General features: G+C 35.0%; 2 protein-coding genes across 2 annotated transcripts; both read right to left on the bottom strand.

Annotated features, from left to right (window-relative positions):
• Window positions 1-1,168: 1,168 nt before the first annotated feature.
• Window positions 1,169-4,508, bottom strand: LOC128551193 (CUB and zona pellucida-like domain-containing protein 1). Its single transcript, XM_053531794.1, has 3 exons — window positions 4,324-4,508; window positions 2,171-2,300; window positions 1,169-1,514 (listed from the first exon to the last, which is right to left on the bottom strand). Exons 2-3 carry the CDS (start codon window positions 2,272-2,274, stop codon window positions 1,223-1,225), a joined length of 396 nt encoding a protein of 131 aa, XP_053387769.1. The 5' UTR covers window positions 2,275-2,300; window positions 4,324-4,508; the 3' UTR covers window positions 1,169-1,222.
• LOC128550991 (deleted in malignant brain tumors 1 protein-like) lies at window positions 3,314-22,602 on the bottom strand. The gene is made up of 13 exons (XM_053531223.1): window positions 22,342-22,602; window positions 17,478-17,622; window positions 17,121-17,305; window positions 16,653-16,803; window positions 16,173-16,339; window positions 15,817-15,964; window positions 15,419-15,570; window positions 14,563-14,729; window positions 11,793-11,937; window positions 6,703-6,905; window positions 5,077-5,169; window positions 4,324-4,507; window positions 3,314-3,471 (listed from the first exon to the last, which is right to left on the bottom strand). The coding sequence occupies exons 3-13, from the start codon at window positions 17,194-17,196 to the stop codon at window positions 3,314-3,316; spliced, it is 1,644 nt and encodes a 547-aa protein (XP_053387198.1). The 5' UTR covers window positions 17,197-17,305; window positions 17,478-17,622; window positions 22,342-22,602.
• Window positions 22,603-23,204: the final 602 nt, after the last annotated feature.

The raw sequence follows: 23,204 nt of genomic DNA, 5'->3' as shown, positions 1-23,204 counted from the left end.
CCACATCAACGTTACAATTGAAATATGAAATTCTAAACTATTTTCATGAATGCCAGAATGTGACAATAAAATATCTACGGCAATTGTCTTATATATGTTGGACGCATATCTATTTAGCCGGCCATTACCAAAGGCAGAGTAATTATTGCTATACGACAGTGCTTAATAAAAAAATCAAACACAGTTGTCTGACTGTTTTGTCAAATGTTTTTAGATATTACTAACAGTACAAACTATGGTATGGAATTTCTCGCATGTTAAGAAAAAACACGTTGTCAATTAAATGACATCGAGTAATGCTATAGCATCATATAACTCATCTAACTACCTCAATCCAAGTTTAAACGGTAAAAAATAAACACAAATGTCTAGAATTTTTAGCAGAATGATAGCATGACAAAAACAAAACAACTTATTTTCAATGGTTTGATATTTGACTACATATCAGGGGCATTCACTTTCTACGCCTCTGTAACCTTTTGAATGATATTTGCTCGTTTAAGAAAAACAAATAGTATCAAAATTGGTCAGGACAGAATCCCGTAACAAATGCATATACTTGGAGGCGTTGTGCTCAAATAACCGGGAGTTTATGTACCGGTATATAATGAACAACTCTTTAAACGAAAATGACGTGCCTTCAGTGGTTATTTGCTCTCTAAACCTAAATTAGAACTCGGGGCACACCCCCGTACAATAAAGGTTTAGTCGTTAGGACGTTATTGCCGTTTGATACGTGTATAAACATTTAGATGTAGTTTTGTGACTAAAAACTGGTATAGGTCATAAAAAGAACAATATGATATGATTACATTACTCCATTAGAAATAATTTCACACAAATGTTTCTAAACGTATGGAAAATTAAGTCAGTTATTTAAAATACATGCTAAATTATCGAGCGGGGCATTAGAAACATTGTCAAGTGTATACAGAAATTCGATGGTTAGAAATTAATTTTATGTATATGTTGCTGGAGTTTATAACTTTATTCTTATTGTAATTATAAACTATCAATTTGAATAATAATTTTGCTATATAATTTGAATACTCTACAGTGTTAATTATACATTTTCAAAAGTTTTGATATTCAGACTATAATTTTGAGGTTAGTCCCTTCAGCCTAACAGTCATTACACAGGAACAATATAGACAAATTTGTCTCGAAATAGTGTATGTCATTTAATGCTACATCTAAAGCTTCAGTTCGACATATCATCAGTTTAAGAAAGTTTATATAGTTTGATATATTCCTGCTTGTCGCTGTACATGTTCAACAGTCGTTTAAAGCTGCCGACATAGTAGTCCCAGGTCCCGAAAGAACGCCCAACAAGTGCAGGTGAACCATGGCATATCTGAGTACATCTATCGCTTGTATCTGTAGTCTTGCAGAACGTGGAGTTACAGAATATATACACGCTGTTATGACTTTTCGGAAACTCAAAGGCGTTGAACACAAACCGAGTCTCGTGCGTCCCTTGGGAGAGGATATGTGTATCCGGATCAACCACGCAACTGAAAGTAAAGGTAAAAATAACTTAACTATAAATACATATTCAATTTTTTAAATTGGCCTAAACGTAACGCACATCTAATGAGATTACAAAAAGATAACTTTTATTTGTTTTTATATGTCTTTCTTAGAATTCTTACCATTTGAATGTATCAGTTTTTTTTTTTATAAAACTAACACTTCACATTATAAATCTGACATGATTAATTAATTGAACAGTTTGAAATTAGTGATTGAGATTTGATGTATAAATTTCCAAATAGACATAGAACAGGCTCGGCGTCGGGAGGGGGGGGGGGGGCACCAGTTTAGAAGAAAAAAGTCGCCGGCGAGGCATATAGCGCCAAATGGGAGTAGGCATGGAAGGGCCCTCAGCTAGTGTTAGATGGGACAGGGGGTCTCCCCTGGAAAATTTTAAAATATAGGTATGAAGTGGACGTCTCTGGTGCATTGTTTTGTACGAGAGAGGGTGTTTTTCTCTTCCACGAGAATATATTGAAATATAGGTATGAAGTGGTGGCCTCTGGTGCATTTTGGTGTCTAAAGTTGGAGAAAGTATTATTCCTTTGCCAAAATAGTTGGGTATAGGTCACTTCTCCAACTGGGTGGAGGGGGTGGGGTCATGTCCCCCCTGAGCCTGTAGAAACTTCTATGTTACCCGTTTTCTATCAGTGGATATGTGAGTGTCGCATCAGCATTTGGATCTGGTTTAGTGTAACATGTGTGTAGTCGCATTTTCACTTGGACATCATCTGAGTTCATTTTCACAGATACATAAACGTTTTCACCTACAAATGGAAAGTAATAGAAATGACAAGTGCAATTAAAATCGCATTTAGGGAGACAATGACTATAAAATGAATAAAATAGATAATTTTAAATATGTGCTAAAATCTCCTAACATGACAAGACATATGTAAAACATGAGGACAGGTTAATTTAAAATCCGTGTATGTAGAAATTTAACTACCATTAAAAGTAGAAATAAACTAAAGTCCATTAACTCTGGTAAATCCAAAACAAATCGGGTAATTCTGTTACGAGTTTGCTATTGTTCTTATTAAGACCAGAATACCAAGATGAGCAGGAATAATCTATTTGTCATTGAACTTCTTCATTTCTCTTTTAACATAAAAATAGTACTTCAGAATTGACCTGTTTAATATTATTATCAATGCCTTACATGTTAACAAACGATCAATAGTTCAACCAAGGTACGCAATAAATTCTTTAGTGTATATAACGTGATTGTTGCAACTTATGGAATGAATTTATTTTGCATAGCTTTCAAATTCTATTCGTTCCGTTAGACGAAATGTAATGGTAAATTGTTATCCGTTAACAATGGTGAACAAGATTCCATAACACACACTAAATGATTTGACACAGTATGATAATCTTTTTTGAGTAAACAGTAGAGTATCATAAACGGGAACCCGGAGAGAACAACGGACTTTCGCAAGAAAAGGAGATAGCGTCCGACGAGTGGAATTTGATATATGATCTTGCACATTATGTGTAATTAATATATCCCATGCCATTGAATAAATCTAAGTTATACACAAGTTATGTTTGATTTAATCATATTTTATTGCATTTTATATTGAACTCATTACAGTAATGAAAGCAAAGTGTTTAGCCACAATTTGTTACAACATTAGCATCAGAATCAGCAAATTCCCGATCAAATCATATTACGTATTGCAGACACCAGGCAATTTTTCACCATACTAGTTTTTGTTGGATTTAACCTGACATCAACACAATTATACGTCATATAGATACTTTTATGTTAATCGGTTTACTTCTTGTAGGGGATTTTCGCAGCCGGCCTTGAATCATTTGTCACATACGATCTAAGGTTAGAATCCCACTGGGTGGAAGCTTGCTCGTGAAAGTTGCCCTGCCCAGACTCTAGTCCATGACTAAAATTAGTTTTGTATGGGCATCGGAGAATTCCTCCAACATTAAGAATGAAAATCACAATGTGACGGTGTCAACCAAAACAGATAAATTATTAAATCATGTACGTTTAGGTGCGTATATAATGATACAAATAATTAGCTGAAAGACACTGCATTAATGATACATTTTTTATAATTATAAGATAATACAACTTTTATCCGTAACAAATCAAAGAGCATAGCATTTAATGGCGAAAAATTCCAACTGCCTGCGGCGAGATTAGAACCTGGGTGGTTCGGGTGTTAGTCCAATGCTCTAACCACTGAGCCAAAGAGTCGACACCCTGGACGTCATTTTCAAAAACGGGGTTCGGTGGTCAACTTTGACGTCTCGTGTTCAAAAACTGTTTGGCTCTATTGGTATAAAATGAACTGTACATTGTTTGAAATATGGTCAACTTTACACATGCCAAATTTCAAGACGAAACTCGAAAGTACGCAAAGTGTCGTGTTCTACCTTAAACATACAGGCTATGCCTAAGCGCCGTAACATAATACATACGTTTGGATTGCTCAATAATTGATATTTCACAAGCAACTCTTTCTTTTTATTGCGTTAAGAGTCACACCGACTCAATTTAGGTAATACGGCGGATCTGTCCAGCTTTTGATGGCGGTGAATGACCCTATGTGACACTCCTATACAGGCGGGCACCTAGATAGAACCAATGACCTTCCGTTAAGCAGCTGAGGAAGAGTTCTTCACACCAACGGTAAGGGGCAAATTATTCGGATTAATCAGCGACTTTAACCATTCGGCAATGGGGGCCCCGTGACCAAATATATTAATGACCTGTATTAGAAAATACTATCAATGTTATTGTCTGATAATATCTTGTGCACTTACCTGTTTTCAATGTTATAGGATTGCCCTGTATTTGTTGGTAGAATGTTCCATCAGTAAAGAACGAAACATCAGACTTGTAGTGCGAGGACGAACTGACATGTTGGTTTTCGTGTATGATTGTACGGTTTGGCTGAAAGTTGTTGGATACCTCCTCTATTCGTGATACGTCACACTGAACATCAACCTAACATTTAAACAAATACTGTTTTATAATAAGTATACTTGTTATCATTAAAACAAATATTCATGTCGCCAGATTTTCCTTCCTTGTGGCCAATGTAAGTAGTTTATACAGTGAGCATTTTGCTTTTTATTTATCAATCCGACGGTCACACACGCTATTTCAAATACCCCCGTAATGACCTAGGCACAGATGTAAACCTCAAAGTAATTACAACCTGTGAGGTACTATAACACCTGTAGAATTATGACATTTTGTTCAATTGTGCAATGTCGTAACTGCACTGTGAAATAGTGGTTAGATACAAAATTCTTTCATCTGACTGATAAAAGTTATTTCCATTTCAAGTAAGTTTACAAAAACATTTGTATTAATGATGCAAAGACCAGTCATGTACAGAAGAATCTTAGTTCGATTTTACTTGATCTCCCTTTGACTGTCAACTGATACCTGGCTGGTACCTGATAAATACCTACTTGAGGCAAGAGTTGCCGTTATTTGCAATCACAAGTTGAGAATTTATCTAACGATACTTCTATACTTCATCACAAAACGTACAAGTTCATACGTACCTTCCATCTGTATCCACGAACGATAATAGGAAAAGGTGTTCTCGACTCCGGATACACCAGTTGATTGTAATATACCAATGTTTCGTTGCTTGTCTTCACAATGAAAAAGTACATATAATGCAGTTTGATTTTAATTTCAAAAGCACATGATGGTAATGATCAATTTATTCTAAACGCATTAACCGTGATTTTGAATTCCTTCGTGCCTTCTTTCTGTTGTAACCTTAAGCACAGCTTCAACCGCCTTGCTTAAGATGAGCGACTGTGACTTATGTACATGATGATAACTGATAATTTCATTTCAGTTTATTGGCAAATCAGTAAAATGCATTACCTTTGGCCATTTACAATATTACTTGACAATATGACAATCAAAAACATAATTATCATATACGTTTTAGCATTCTTTCTATTAGTAAGCATAATATCACAAATAATAAAATAGCAATCTAATCAAGAAGCGGTTATTTGGTCAACCTTAAGCATAAGCTTTTTTGTTACTTACAGTTAGACCTACTTTTCACATAACTGACCACTGTAGTAATTATGCATGCATTTTCTCATTCCGAGAGGTAAAACGTGCATGGTTTGCAAGATATAATAGATGCATAGTCATCTAAGCATACAAAAAAGTTTTAGAGGACCTGTTTCCATTGTTTTCCAAATATTTTACCCAGGATCATGTTTTCGGATCAAATAACTAAGTATATACAACAAAATAGGCAGAGGTGCATAAAGTATCACTTCATCTGTTATACTCAATATTCCGCTATATATAACAACAGGCTTCGCAAAAGTGCCTGACATTCGGTCGGAAAAACCCACAATTTTTGTCAGTCCGAGAAATAATCGAAATAATGGGTGACGAAACAAAACCCTTGTAATTTTGATAGATATTTTGATAAATAGATTTGTATCAACCCTGACAATTTCTTAAAATGAATTGAGCTGAAGCCAGTGGAAGAACAGAATTTGTTTTTATTCAATTTTATGTTTCAATATTTCTATTGATAAAATAGTGATGTTGGCAGAAATTTTAAGTCCTCAGCTTTAGGCTGAAAGAAACTGAAAGGTACATATTTTCAGAAAATAATCTGTTACAATTAAAAACAACACATCAGTGATATCAAAGAGGATTAAACGGAAAGAAGTTCAACAGCTTACACGATTGTCAAGAAATTTAAAATATGTACAAAAATGTACCACATTTTTCTTCGTTTTGAGAACATTTGTTACGAAATGTTTAACCGTTAATCGATATGAATATCTTTCACAAGAATCAGACGTGATGAACGAATGAGACGAGCTAAGAGGGCAGACTATGGACAGTTCCTTTTTATGATGAAATTTTGATGATGATGACCAGTATTTGCGGACCGTGTGGAAGGAAGCAGCCTTATGAAGATGTCTCCTTTGGATGTTCGAATTCTATATTTTTAAACAAATGTATGCTTGTCACCTTAATATTATATCACCATTTCAGTTATACGGTTATAATTTAACTTTATTTTGCTAATAGCTGCTCCTTGATATGATGATATGATTATATTCATGCGAATTTGGTTATTTAGGTTATGAGCCATTTCCCAGGACAGCAATGTATAAAAAATCATAAAAACCATTTACCTTAGATGTTGTTGAACATTTGGTATAGCTTTGCCTGAAGACAACAAGATCACCAAAAACCTCTCCGGTACAGAACTGTTCAGCGAGTTTGATCTGTGACACCCCTGTGTCAGGGTATAGGTGACGGAGGATGGTCGCATTTACTGAGACATTCCAACCCTTGGATGCACATCCCATGTGAACAGCGTCAGTTATAACTAGAGCTGAAAACGACGATTCCATTGACATGAATTTGATTATGTTTTTTTTTACTGCATACAAACTGTATAAGTTATGAAACGGCGACAAATTATCTTAACAAGTGTTTTTGGATTTTGTACAGTACTGACTTGTTTACCGCAAGTAACTTATGCTGTCCTAACATGAATCACTGAATCAGTGGTAGAGAACCAAAAACTACAAACACTGAGGTCTGTGAAAGCCGATGATTGAACTTTATTGTCTTGTGCACCACACACTTTTGCTAACCGGGCAAATCTAGATTATTAAATACATGATGCCAATTTTTGCAGCTCTTTAGGTTAAGGCTGAGTAAATGTAGGCAACAAAAGTGGCATAATATTAATCGTGTTTTTGCTGACTTTTAAAACACAACTAGGTAATAATTAACATTTACCATATAATACTTGCTGTAATACTACACTACTTGCCAAAGTTATACGATGATAAAGTTTGCGATATTTTTTGCTTCAATGGATTGTCTCGCAATATCCCATTTCTTAAATTTGAGTGGTTAACTCGTTGAAAGAGGTACAACTTGTGTTTGGTTCAACACACGTTTTTTTTCATCACATGTAGAAAACAAGTTTAACATTAAAGTTAGCCTTATCATGGCATTCTTCTTCAGAAGTGATCATGACTATTAGTTCGAGTGATAATACAAAAAATCGTTCAGATAATTCTACAAGCAAATCACTTTGGATGTTAATTGTTTGAAACCATACGTTAAATTTTTGATCGAGACCCCAGCGTCAAAATCAACATGGCGTCTGAAATTCAAAATGACCGCCAAGATGGCCGCCAATTTTTTAAGACTTGATTAAAAAGTATTTTATGTTGGCAGTAAGCAGAATGGGTTTTGATAATGAAATGTTTATATCTAATTTTCGAAAATTTAAGATTTTGAAAGCCTATATTCAAAATGGCCGACACAATTCAAGATGGCCGACATAATTTGGCCAAAAGTTTAGATTTTCAAAATATCTAAAATATTTTGCCCACATTTCATCTTTCGTTGAAAATCTTATTGAATAATGTTCATAAACATGAAATATAGAGCCCTTATTTCACTCAAACGCTAGATGTAGCTTGACTGACATTTTTCCAAATTCAAAATGTCTGCCAAGATTTTCCGTCAGATGTTTTACTTATTGAACATCCATTGGTTTTGTTTATATTTTATGCCCATTTGCATTGACGAGATGGTATAATTATTAAATTTTACGGTGAAAACTATCTCATTGAATGGGTATATTTTCATAATCCACTCAAATGAAGAAAAAGAGACGGAAAGAAAAAATTCCGTTCATACAAAGAACCAAGCAGGTTGCATTTTAGCTTTTTAGTTAATGTGACATATTATGAATTCCTACATTACGAAATGTGTATCACAATGAAAATCAACAAGATATTGGCAATAACCCTTTAAATTCGAGAAATTTATTGAAAATGATCCCAATTTTAAGTGTATATATAATATTGTTCCACTGTTTTCCATTTCTTTATATAATGACAATATTAAACACAATGTAAACATAATATTCACTAAGACTTAATATCAAAGCTGATTTACAGAGAAAAGGCATGTTGATATGTGGACCAAATTTCTTAAACCATTATCATTTTATGTCAGTAATAAATGCATTCTCATGCAATGTTGTTATATTTTCTGGTCCTTTGATCTACCCTTCCTCTTTTAGCAAGTTTTATCAACTATCAAAACAACAGTCTTAAAGTACCGTGTCACGGATGCAAAAATATTGCGGTGTGTGTGTGGTGGAGGAGAGCGCGAGGGGGGGGGGGGGGGGGGGGGGGGGGGGTGGCACCAGTTAAGTACAAAGTCGTCATCGGCGAGGTGCATAGCGCCGAAATGGTTTAGGCATGGGATTTGGGCCCTCATCCCTTGTAGAGAGAGGGTAGGGTTAGAGGGATCTCCCCCAATGATTTTTTGATATACAGGTATGAAGTTGTGGCCTCTTGTGCATTTTCTGGTCTAAAGTTTGATATACACAGGAGGAAGTAGCCTTCTCATTTTAGCCCGTTCAGGGGGCTCCCCATGGAAATATTTGAAATACAGGTATTAAATGGCGGCCTCTGATGCATTTTTGAACTAAATTTTGCGGCACTGTTGGGGGTGTTCCCATCACTTTAGGGGGGTAAAAGAGGCTCTCCCCCTGGAAAATGTTGAAATATTGGTATTAAATGATGGTCTCTGAATCATATTTTGGGTCTAAATTGTGAGAAATATTACTTCTTTGCCAAAATAGTCGGGTGCAACTTTGATGAGTATTATAGGTAACTTGTTAGAAACTTGGGGGTAGCGTGCGTCACGAGCCCCCTTGGCCTGGCCCTGGATCCGGGCCTCGGTTACTCTTATAGACTTTATTAGATGTTTCAAAATAATGCATTTATCTTCTGTATTATATTTTATCAAGCAAATATATATTTCGGACATCATGATTTATTCTGTTACTTCTTGAAAGCTTGATGGAATTTGGTGACAGTTTAAACTAATAAGATATTCAGTAGTAAGCTTTGAAAAGTGCTTTTGCCAATGTATTCTGGTTATTGGGATTAGTGCTCTCACCTTTGACATTGATCTTAAAGCACAGTACGTATCACTATGTTTAAGGTGTTGGTAAGATTTCTTGGAATCACTTGAAATTATCAGTAGTCATAACTTTGTGTTCTTGACGATTAGAATATATAATTAACATACAGATTTTCCTGTCCTTCCAATTTGGACCAATAATTATATGATTCTTTACATGATATGTTTTATTAAATGCATAAATGACTACATACATTTCTGATATCATGACTTGACTAATGTAGCGATGTGTGTTTGACAAATATTTTGACAAAGAATTACGTAGACTTTCGTCATAACTCCAAAACAAAAACAAAAAATATACAAAAATCTCTCTTCTTAAATTTATTTCATTTATTTATAAAATTTAAAGCGTGTATACCGTATATTGACAGCGCTATTGAAATCAGAAATAGGTAAGGTTTGGAAACACAGGAAAAATATTCTTAGTGCCATTTTAATTCTGTCATGTTATGTGCTTTCGAAGAGTTTTTGACATCTTATTTTTTAAAGTTTTAATAGGCTATGTACACACTTATGTATCGTTATATAATTTCTGTGAAGACAAGTGCATAATGTAGAAATTCTGGATGTATTACATATTGACATAACCAGTCAGTGAACTTACTTACACAAATGTGCCCCAGCAGATACTTAAATTATATATTTGTGCGTTTGAATTCCGGTGGAACTACACCTGTTTTTGGTTGCTACACCTCATCTTTTACTTGTTACTCTTACAAGAAACTTCAATTTGCAGACAATAGATAAAAAGTGAAAGTATATACTTTACAATTTTCAGTGTGGTATATTTCTAAATAATTTTTTATGAGAAAGGTCATGCAATTTTGGATCACCCTTTGTACATAATTATATGACAATTAGAAACGTTTGCATTGGCTGGCAACATATAAATTTCGTTTCACTATTTTGTCATTCCTCAATAAATTGATATCAGTAAATCAGTATTTTTCCTACATATGTTTTCAAAATAAAATCAGATATAAAGGTAACGTATTTAAGAGTGTTGTTAGATAAGAAAAACAGCAATTATTGACAAGTATGCTTGTATATTTCATACCTACAGCATTAATTATAACTAAATGCACAGTAACTTATTTTTGAAATATCTTATAAATATAATGATACAGTAAAATAAGTGTAGTGAAATGGTAACGTAAAATAAGTTGCATATAGTCTTTCCTCAAACTAAACCAATAACAAAGAAATATAATTATGCTATTTAAAAGTTTTGTTCATGTTTTGCAGCAAAATTCATACTGATTTATATTTAAAATATGCCTAAATTTAAAATCTTTCAAATAGTTTGAAATAATAAAACAAGTTTAATGAAATGGTAACGTAACTTGAGTAAAGTATGCTACATATTGATTTTTTTCTTAAATGATGTGTTTAAGAAATATTGTCATATAATGTAGTTCACATAATCACAAATTCATTCGTTTTATGTTTAAAATGATATACAAGTAATGTACATGTTGAATGAATTTACAGGGGGTCAATTTGCCCCACCCACCTAGCCTCGCCTTTAATCCATAATAATGCCAAAAATGTTTGTATTACAGGTAAAACCAATAAAACATAAATCAAATTAGACTAAAAAATAATTTTGGTAATACTTTTTTGCTTAATCTTCTGGAAAAAATAGATTCAATGTGTTGATAAAAAACAATGACAATTTTCCCCCCATTTTACAATTATAAATGCGCATATTTAATACAAAAATTGATATTTCCGGCAAAAACCTTATTTGGGTATATAGTCGAACACGTCTGCAATACAAATCAATAAAGAAACAAACAATAACCTTACTTACCATATTCTAACACACTTTTAACAAAATTTATGCAATTGTCATAAAGCTTGGTAGCCATGCGGCGGCCATCTTGAATTTCGGCCGCCATATCGATTTTGAGGTTGGGGTCTCGATCAAATATGTCAAATGTCAAATGGCAAAATGTCAAACTATAATCATGCAAAGCGGTTTGCTTGTAGAATTATCTGAACGACTCGGTCAATTTTGAGCTCTAAGCACTCTAACTATATAAAACAAGGCGAGCTTTAAATTTACGAAACATACAAAATGAAAACCATATTCATATTTTCGTTTGTGGTTCACATTAGTACTGCTTTCATATTGGCTTTATCATTAGACCGCAACACAATAGCCCCCGGCCAAATACCAAAGCCAATATGAAATCACATTAATAACATTATGATAACTCGCATTTATAGTTATGCACAAAGAATGGTAGCTTACGGCTGCATGATACACTGAATCCTCTCGCATTGTCAGCAGCACTGTTCGACTTCATTCGTATATAAAAGCCATCTTTGGAAACCAAGTATGGAACTGCAGCGCTTGTGGTAAAATATCCTAGCTGTTTTCCTATGTCATTCTTAATCTTAAAACAAGAAAATCATGATAGCACTGAGTCGCTCACTTTACATTGACTTTCTGACCTTGAATATATGTTATGACAAACTACGAAAGGTAAGTTTAGTAAGAATCCAAATGGACAAGAAATATTTTATGAAGATATTATGTTTCTATTATTTGATCTAGTGACCTAGATGATATGCCTAGGTGACCGACCCAGTTTCGCAAATGCCATTGATTTTGCTAATTAAAGACAAACATTTATGTTTATGTTAAGACAAACATTCCGACAAGATTTCATGTAAATGACGTAGAAAGTATTACTCTGTGTGATGATAAGCTTTTCTTTTATGTTTTATGAACCAGATAATCGAGGTTCGCACTTGACCTTGATATTGCAAAGCTACTCCTAATTAATTTTCATCCAAAGTAGGCAATATGTTACCAAACCATTTCTATGTTTTGACCTAGAGTTTGATCACAGATGACAGTTTCCAGTCTAACTTCATGGGCGGATATTATAACGTACTGTGTACATCAGAAAACATTCATTACAAGACCTTTTACAACATACATGTACATGAAAGCCCTTGGAAAAGATCCATAACTTTTGTAACACGATTTTTTTAGATCAAATGGCAAGCATCCACATCGATAATTGCATTACATGATTTATATCCCTTTAGAAGTCGGTGAGCCTTTGGCTGGGGGCTTAAACTTAGTCAAGGCCAATAATGATTTTTTTCATCCTTGTTCATCCGTACCCCCATTATGCGCGTTTTCATATCATGGGAAAATTTGTAAAATTATATTTGATTTCTTATTTTCGAATTGATAATTACATTTTTAAGGAAGTCAGATCTTGTTTTCTTACTCTAAAACACTCGAAATTCGCTCTCCGTTGACCCCGAGAAACAAAAATTTTCCGAGGGACGTCCCCCGTACCCCCACCAGCAGGAGTGGGACACCCCCTCCCGCACCTATGTCCGTCGGGACCCCTCCTGGAAAATATCCTGGATCCGCCTCTGAACTTGGATTTCATAACGAAAAATAATTATACTGACAATGTTTCAAGAAAATAGAATAAAACTCTGGAAACCTGGGTGTTTATATAGGTTTTCTATGACTTGACCTAGTAATCTGTTTTCGGATTCCAAGATGAGTCGGCTTCAATTTTGTTCTAGATTTGGTAAAAGTAAACATTCATCAAGTTTCATGCAGATCAGTTAGAACAAATATGGCCTCTGGAGTCTTGACAAGGTTTTTCTAAGATTTGACATAGTGAGATATATATTATACAAGATAACCAAGTTCCAAACTTCAAATTAAATTTCATCAAGACAAGCATTTTGATAATGTTTCATATAGACCAAGTACAAAATAGGACCTCTAGAATGTTCAACCACTATTTCGAAAATTCGACCTAGTGATCTAGTTTTAGACTTCCAAATAATTCAGTTCTAAACTACCTTTACCCTGCTATATTTCTAAAATGGACTCGTCTATCATTCAATTTGGGCAGTACCATATATTATCTAAAGGTGTGTTCACTGAAAATTTACCGACTAGATAGCGAACAGTGCAGACCATGATCAGCTTGCACGCCAGAAGAATCACTTGTCACAAGCAGACTAAAGGTTAACATAGATTTCATCAAGGTAAATATTCTGACCAGTTTTCATACAGACAAGTAGAAAATATTGCCTATAGAGTGTTAGCAAGGTGATTTAGTGACCTAGTTTCTGACTACATATGACACAGTTTCTAAACAATGTTAATACAGGTAATATCGAAATTTAGGCCTCTGCAATGCTAACAATGTTTCCCTATGGCTTGACCCTCTAAACTAATTCTTCTGCCCAAGATAAACCGGTCTGGAACGTGTCCTTGCTTTCATAATGAAAAACATTCTGAATATATTTCATACAGATCAGGTTCAAATGTGGCCTCTATACTGAACATTAACATGTTTTCCTATGATATGACCTAGCGACCTAGTTTTCATCCCAGATATCCCAGTTTTAAATTGGCCAGGCAAACATTCTGACCTAGTATGACATCTAGAACATTAACAATGTGTTTCTACTACTTGACCTAGTGACTTAGTTTATGACCCAACATGACACAAATATTTATGTATATAAACACTACTGTGTGTTAGGATCAAGTAGTCCATTCAACTTGACTACACATTTCATTACTTCTGATGAACAGACTCAATCAAACCGAGTCTCTTCTATTATTTTGCTTCGTTGCGTTCTGTTCTTCCATAGGATCCTCTTGCGGATTTTATTAAAATAGTACACACCTAATACACGTATAGGCAAGCACAGTATAAATGTTTACTGCCATAAAAAAGCTTTAAGTTTATTTTAACAAATGACTTATCACATACTAATAATTATTTTCATGTTAAGTCTGTCCGACGATAAAAACAAAGTGTATTTGATCATCGCACAAACTTCGTTTTTAACTATATTTATATGTCCAATAATCGAAGACATTTTTGATACATTACTGTATATATGCGTTCAGTATGGTACAAACTTATTATGCGTGTCCAATAATCGAAAACTTATTTAATGGGTTCGATAAAATACATACTGCTACATGTGTTTGGTTTAAGAAAGCATTCCACCAACTGGTTTACCTCAACAAAGTCCCCGTCCCCTGCAAGATCTAGGTCGTGAAAATCCAGCTTTAATGGTGTGTCTGACATTTTCTTGATCACTAGCAGACAGTCTGTATTTGTGGGATAGTTCGGATAACCGTGTGATAAAACGCTGCCGTTGTTTGTACTGAAAGTTCTCACACAGTCTGCAACATCAAAAATATTGCAATAACATACTCAAGAAACGGGTATCTCATACTGTATGTTATCAGTTGCTGAAGAATAGGAACATTTTACCGATACGATTTATCTTACGCATAGCTCAATAGGGAGAGCGCAGATCTATGTATTACGGGGTCGTGCGTTCTATCCCCGGGCGCGGCATATGTTCTCCGTGGCGATTTGATAACAGACATTGTTTCTGAAATCATTCGCCCTCCACCTCTGATTCATGTGGGGAGGTAGGCAGTTACTTGAGGAAAACAGGTTTGTTTTGATACGGAATCCAAGAATAATCGTTAGGTTAACGCCGTTACAAGACTGAAAAAAAACCCACGGCGATAATCCAAAAACAAACACACTTATTAAAATACCATTACGAGCAATATTTGTAAATAGTAGTACACACTATTGGACAAGCATTTCAACTGTCCATTTTGTTTCTTTCTAAACTCATAAAATTGCTATGCAAATCTACATAGTTCTGATGGTCTAAAATACATTTTTCATATTTTCGTAACCGTATTGATAAAAATAATATGAGGTTAATAACCAATGTAAAGCGGAGTAACGTTACCTAAACCTTGCAAAGGTGTGAAATAGGCGAACATTTTGCCTTTTTATCAAACTCTGTAGTAGGGCTAACGGTACATACTTACAATAGTATAATACAAACCAAAGCAATTTACTGCGGCTTTTTGACCGCACGATGGTCCCGTGCGTAGCGTGTGACATTGCAGCACATGTGGCTCCCAACCGAAACACGTTAGATTAGTGAATAATTCAGGATTGCTAGAGGATACTGCAGACATATTTGGAGATGTATTCCTGTAAAAGTTGAACTTATATGTACGATGTCAATTAAATACGATTGTCTAAAGTTCTCTTATATTAGAATATTTGAAGCAAGTTCTACTATGCTAAGTAAATTCAAATAATACCCGGCTTATTCATACCAGATAGTTGACCAAAGAAATCTTTGGTGGTTTTATAACTTAAATGTCATTCCAAAAAATAAAAACCTAGTAAAAACTCCAAAAGAATAATAAACTTTTTAAAGAAGTGCTAACTTACTGATATCCTATCATTGAGCAAATTGTCTTGGCAGCATTCCTGTCTACCGCATCATAACATACTGACCACTGCTTCAATGTGCCATTCTCCATAGTATGGAAAATTACCTCACCAGTGTATGTGTTTGATAGAGTCACATTGATACCACCTAGAATGGCAATGAAACAACACATATAATTTCTTTTACTTATTTGAAAATTGAAGTATAAAGTTATAGATAAAATAAACCAATAAACATTTCATCAAAAAGAAAAGTAGAAACATGTTAATTATCCATGTAAAAGTTAGGGAAAGTCAAACTAAGTGTGTGTGGTACATTTAAACAAAACATTAGGTATAATGATATCTAAGCGTACCTGAACAGTCAAGTCCCACAGCCTTTGAATTTCGGTGTGCACAGTCACTGATATTGAAGTCAACTTTGCAGAGTCCAAAGTTTAAATCAGATGGGTTACAAAGCACCGAATCAATGTGCATGGGCGATAGACCGCGTTCCGTCTCAAAACTTGATGCGTCTGAACTCCTTAAAAACGTTAATATTATAGTATTTCAGCTTACTAATCTGTAAATAATTGAACAAGATCCAGATTTGTACTAACTGGTTTATATGTTTCTATTCAGTGTGTCCTTATAGATACCGCTTGGTTTCTAGGATTCATAATTATGTAATATCTAGGTACAGTGAAAAAAGATTTCCATATTAAGGTTTTCTACAACAAATGCATTAGTATTCATTAAATATACGTGAGAAAAAAAAACCACAGTTTGCAAACTGTGTTGTGAATTAACAAGACAGCGTAACAGAAAGACTACATGTATTACACAAATCTGTTTACAAGTATTTAAAGCCCATCGATTCACATGCTCTTAGTGAATTTGTGGTATCCCAGGAATCATAACACACACTTCCCCATACGTCAGTTGACTTAATTTCTAGTCTACCGCACCATGGTCCAGGACCATCAACAACTCGAATGTTAGAAGTGTCTGAAAACGAGAACGAAAGCCGCACAGATTTACAAATAAACAAGTTCCGGTCCTTGCTCTGCGTGTTTAAAAAAAGACGTTTTCTTCAATATATCATGTATTATTTGCGAAAAACAAAAGACAAGAAAATATAACGGTAAAAAGGTAGGATCATTAGCCAATTAAAACGAGAGAATTTCTCGTTCATTAACGGACATCAATACATTATATAATTTTACATTTCACTTCCTGCAAATACAACGATTGTTTTAAAGATACAGTGAGATGTTTTCATATAGATAATCATCAAACATTAATGGAAGAAGTAAACAACTTACTGGCAGCCACAGGCTGGCATTCAACACCGACACTGTAGGAAGCTGAGCAGGTAGCACTTTTAAACAATTTATTCATTCTACACGTTTCGAAACTACCCTCAGTACCATCACATCTGGGTCGAACATCGTAATTAGATCTACCGTTTCCGTAGGTCGAATTGTAGCTGACGACAGGGTTTGTATTCCTTTAATAAAATAATCTGAAACGCTGTAATACACTTTATAGCTAAAGGATTACTATCTGAAATATTATTTGATTAATTTCAGGGATTCACGTGTGATGATATACACAATTTCGTTGTTTCGTTATATCTATAGGATAGTGAATACTGAAATAAATGAAATATAAGCTCTTACCAGTATCCAATTTCTCTACAGATAACTTTAGCATCACTGGTATTCCACCCGTCATCACAATAGGAATACCATGTTCCAGACTCAAGAAATTCCACGCGGCCTTGAGACTTGGATCGTCCATCGGACAAACGTTTCTGGTACGGATCTGTAAAGAAATCCCTCACTGTATCTAGATTACATGTTATATGAACTATAAAATTTACTACTCCTCGAAGTGAAGATTATTGTTACTTAAATTATTTAGAATTTCTCAAAATATCATACACATTTAATTAAGTCAGTCACTTTGTATAACCATGTATAGGCTGGTTACATGGTAACTTTTGAAGTTAATCTTATTCCAACACAAACTTTTTGATGTGGAATAAGTAGTATGTATGGAGCTGAGACACAGACAAAAAGTCCTCAATAATATCATAGCATAGTTTTGAGATGTTGCATCTGAAATCCTGAAGTGACCTCTAATATGTTATATGGCCGTTGTTGTGAACAAGATGCTGTATTAATCTACTTCTGGTATACTATAGCCTCAATATTTACTGTGAATATCGGTAAAAATATTTTGTGATTTCTAGGAAGTACCGCTTTGCTATTTTGATTTTGTTTTCATAATCCTTATAAGCGTCGGTGTGTCAAAATACAAAACAGAATTTTTAACCAAGTTGAAACACACATCATCAAAACAAAGCTTGTAATACACTTTATTTGGTTCAAGCTGCATCGATTGGACATTGAGACTCTCTATCTATAGAAATTTCCTGCATGGTGTTATACCAGATATATATATAGCGCCCTTTTTATGATAAACACGTTCAAAGGCGCTGTACATAGCGCAAATGCATCCACTTAGGCCGCCATATGCATCCTCTACTAATACAGACACAGAGAGATCTGACCAGGGACAGAGTGAGACAAAGAAAGCCAGAACAGAGAGAAAGAAATCCTTTTAGATACAGTCTGTATGGCTAACTTAGCCTAGCTCTGCGAATAGACAGTCTGGTTCTTTAACTAGTCCGGTGTATAGCACTGACACACAAGAAGTCGTCTTTCCTGGGGCGAATCAGCACTGGCCTCTTAGACAGGTGGGAGAAACTCAAGAGTACATATATTTTCAGTACCTGGACGGGAATTCGAACCCTGGACCTCTGGACTGACAGACAAGCGTGTTACCACTAGACCACCTGATCACCTGGCTAAAGGACACCGCAATGGGAGTAGCCAGGAATAGAACCCGGGGCCTTCACCTCCGTAGAAAAGCGTCTTAGCCCTCTGGACCAACCACTTTATTACGTAAATACGTAAATGTACGTGTACATGTTCAGGTATTATTTCAAACACTTACAAACACCTTGTTTGAGATTCAAACACTTACAAATACCTTGCTTAAGAATGTTAGAATGGTTACATTCTTACAGTAGATATTTTGTTCCTTATCAGGTTAGAGTTTTTAAGTTTATTTGAGCTAGTGAGACTGGTTGATTTGAATACACTGTGTTTATTTTTATTTATTTCTCAACTATATTAACTGTGTTTTTTTTCTGGGTATATCATAACTATGAGCTACTTTAAAGTTAAAAAGTGTTATAAGGAAAATCAAAGGCCTGAATGGCCTGAGTCGGCTAATGATTGATGTACTGACAGTATAGTCTACCAGTTTCAGTTTGTTTTTAGTTTTTTTCTTAAAATTTCATAACACAGCTCGATATTTACCCAAAATATTATATCCGGATAGGATTACACTTTTCTCCAGTTTGAACAATATATTTTACAAATTGTGATGATACGAAGACATTTAGCAGCAATTGACAGTATTTGACATTGAAGTTTACGGTTAAATTACCTCTTATTTAAATCTTTTCATAAAAAAGTTGTTTCGTTTCGCCAAACATAGACGATCTACTTTCGATTTCAAAAACTACAAGAAAATACAATTTAATGTTTCGCCGATTTGTTTATTTCTCGAAAAATAAGAATTAAAATCATTTTTAATATCAGTAGTAACTAAACAAACCAGTAAGAGCTTCTTCTTCCGATAAATTATCCGTTTACTGACTGCAAAATTCAACCCATGCAAAGTTTATAGAAATCATACGATGCGTGTTTACGTTCAATGTGGGAGAATTAAGGCTGATCGGCTATGTTACCTAACGCATCCAGACGATTCAGATTTTGTTTTTAAAAAAGCATTGTGTGCGTTTCTGTAATTTTATATACGTTTTTATACGCTTAGAAATTATTAGGCATGCGTATTTGCATTATTTCTATACGTAATTTACGCTAATACGCATCTTATCTGGAGCCCTGCTGGAACTATCTTTTGTCTTTCGCTGGATGTTACCCAAGCTTTGTAAGCCTGCGCAATTCTTAAAATGCACATTTATGCTTAATGAGTTACATTCGAGAATTGCACAATTACAAGTCATAAATATGACAGATTACATCGTATATTGGTCATAGCAAAGGGAATTGACACAACTTAACTTCATTCATGCAGTGAACTGTTTGAAGTTTGAGAAATCTAATGGAACTACATCCCTTCACTGTGTTATTTGGTCCATTTAGAGAATCGTTGGATAGCAAGGACTCGTCAAAAGGCTTTCAGCCTTTAGCCGACCCAATAAAAATCTTAAAACAAAAATGTCAGAAAATATACTACGATAAAATTTTTAGTAATGTATGTGTTCTGGATTGTACTGTGATACTCTGGCTGCGTTTGCTCTGCTGAATGTTTCTAGAGTGTCATATTCGAACGTTACCTAGCAGCGTTAATAAAAGTTATCCCCAACTGCTACTGCACGTTAGGTATGACTCCCATCAAATATTGCTCGTCAAGAGCAGTATTCTGAGCACGTGTTCTTAAGTAGCTCCCTTGTTGAAACTTGAGCTATACAGCCTCAGATCTGAATATAGCTCCTCAACGAATTGTTGTAGCATTAACAATAGAATACATTTCTACAAAGCGACTAGATATAGATATGATCCAAACCAAGTTTAGTAATGGCAGAAAATGTCTGATGTAAAACATATCATATTCTACTATCAGCGCCTAAAACTGTTACAGCTATAACAGTAGTGTATCTAATACTTTAATAGCTTCATCTAGGATCATGTTACAAGACATAGTGACCTCCAACACGGCAAGGATTGATTCATGTTCATGTAAACAGCCATGCTGCTTCCAAAGGGTTTCCAAATATACACAAATAAATGAACCGTGATGGAAATCTTTTACCCGGGGTGCTACGAATGACGTATAACAAACTACACATATGTGGTAGATTCTTGAAGGCAGCAATTATTTCTTACGTAAAACCAAGGAAAAGATTATATTATTTGTTGAAGGCGCGGATAGGAATAACCAGCTCTCTGGTGACGTGGCAGAGCCTCTATACTCCCTAACAAGAGTGCCAGAATGTCACAATATACGCCCGTCACAGCAAATTTCTTTACACTAGCACCTGTATTTGCAAATGGAATTTTAATTTTGTGGTAGTAATTATTGTAATTCTTTTGTTTTTCTAAATCCACATAAAAACTCCTTACCAGGTAGAGATACCTTAAAATACACCTAAAATTTGAAAGTAGCATCTATGTTGTACCACAGAAAAGTGGTCTTGGTTTTCCCTACGGTCAATTATAAAAAAGTTACAATATAAGTTATTTATAGTAATAACTAAGGGAAATTAATCTTTAAAAAAAAAAATGCCCCCCAAAAAATTGTAAGTCCACACAGAAATCCTAAAATTTGAAAGTAGCATCTATGTTGTACCACAGAAAAGTGGTCTTGGTTTTCCTTACGGTCAATTATAAAAAAGTTACAATATAAGTTATTTATAGTAACAACTAAGGGAAATTAATCTTTAAAAAAAAAAAAATGCCCCCCCCCCCCCCCAAAAAAAAAAATTGTAAGTCCACACAGAAATATTTACCAGGTAGAGATAGGTCAAAATACACCACAGAATTGGATGTAACATGCATGTTGTACTACAGAAAAGTGGTCTCGATTTTTCCCTACGACTAGTAATGAAAAAGTTACAATACAAGCTATTTATAGTAACAACAAAGGGAAGTAATTCTACAGAAGGGACCTGCGCATGACACTTCGTCTCATGATGGTGTACAATTGTGCCAAGTTACATTAAAATCCCTCCATGCATGAAGAAGAAATGCTTCGGACAAAGTCATTCTTGTATCTGACCTTTGGCCTCTACGTGTGACCTTAACATAGACCTAGGGACCTGGTTCTTGCGCAAGACGCCCCATCTCGTGGTGGTGAACATTTGTGCCAAGTTATATCAAAATCCCCCCATGCATGTAGAAGAAATGCTCCGGACAAAGTTTTCATTCTTGTATCTTTTGATCTCTAAGTGTGACCTTGACCTTAGACCTAGGGACCTGGTTCTTGCGCATGACACTCCGTCTCATTATGGTGAACAATTGTGCCAAGTTAAATCAAAATCTCTCCATGCATGAAGAAGATATGCTCCGGACAAAGTCATTCTTTAATTTGACGTTTGTCTCTAAGTGCGACATTGACCTTAGACCTAGGGACCTGATTCTTGCGCATGACATTCCGTCTTGTGATGGTGAACAACTGTGCCAAGTTTCATCAAAATCCCTCCATGCATAAAGAAGATATGCTCCGGACAATGTCTATGGACGCCGCCCGCCCGCCCGCCAGGGGCGTTCCCATAATACATTCCGTTTTTCAAACGGGTGTATAAAAAGTTACCCTCGAGCAGGATATTCTTATAATCTACAAACACATCAGACTTCATATATCGATAATTTCTTGCATGGCTGACAGAGAAACATAAATCATTTTTGCATAAATCACTCGGCTTAATTAATTTTGTATTCTTACAATTGCAGATCACTCCAACATCATTTCGGTGGTCACAGTTGACTCCTCCAGACCAGGATATGGAACAGTTTGTAATGTCCGGTTCATGCCCTACACAATGTACGTCCGAGAGCCAAACAGGCCCATTTCCTCTCCCAAAGAAAGGTCCAGGGACAGCTTTCCCATTTACTTCACTATAGATAAAGCAAAGGAAATAATCATTGAAGGCCAAGATGATCGATTGCAAACAGATTGACTGTTGAGCCTTACACGTAGGTAGACTCTTTGAAATGGAGTTTAAAGATGTACTAAGTTCTTCCCGATAGTTAAAAGATATTTTTGCGTAGATTTTAGGTTGCTTTACTGTCTGCTTATAATTTTTAGTAAATTATGGTTATACACGAACTATTAAACTATTTATGGGTGCATATGTAAAATTGTAAAGACTTTTCCGTTTTCTATAGAAGTGAACTGGGTAGAGAAAAGTAGCTTATGTTCTGTCTTAGACCGCAGAAGATATACTCCAGATATACAAATATATCAACAATATGCCAAAATATGTTAAACATATTGCATTAATTAATTAAAGTAACAGCTTTTTATATTGTTTAGTGAACATACGTTTTATGTACTGTTTATAAGGATTCTTGTTAACACCCGGACTTTTGTTATTAGTCCCCGGGCCCATATTTTGTGCTTTTGGGCGATTATATTTCATTTTTGTGTATTGGGGCGGTTTGAACATAAAGTATGTGCTCTTCACCCTGTACCTATGAGTCGTGAACATCAAGTTGAAAAAATGAATGAAGAATGGACGCAGAAAAGTGCCTTCAAATATTCCACATGCATTGCAAACAAACCACCGGTCCAACTGTATAAAAAAG

The sequence above is a fragment of the Mercenaria mercenaria genome, chromosome 19 (genome assembly GCF_021730395.1).
Source record: "Mercenaria mercenaria strain notata chromosome 19, MADL_Memer_1, whole genome shotgun sequence".
In the NCBI taxonomy this organism is placed as follows: Eukaryota; Metazoa; Mollusca; class Bivalvia; order Venerida; family Veneridae; genus Mercenaria; species Mercenaria mercenaria.
Note: the sequence above shows the minus strand (reverse complement) of the source record. Positions and strands in the feature narration are given on the sequence as shown.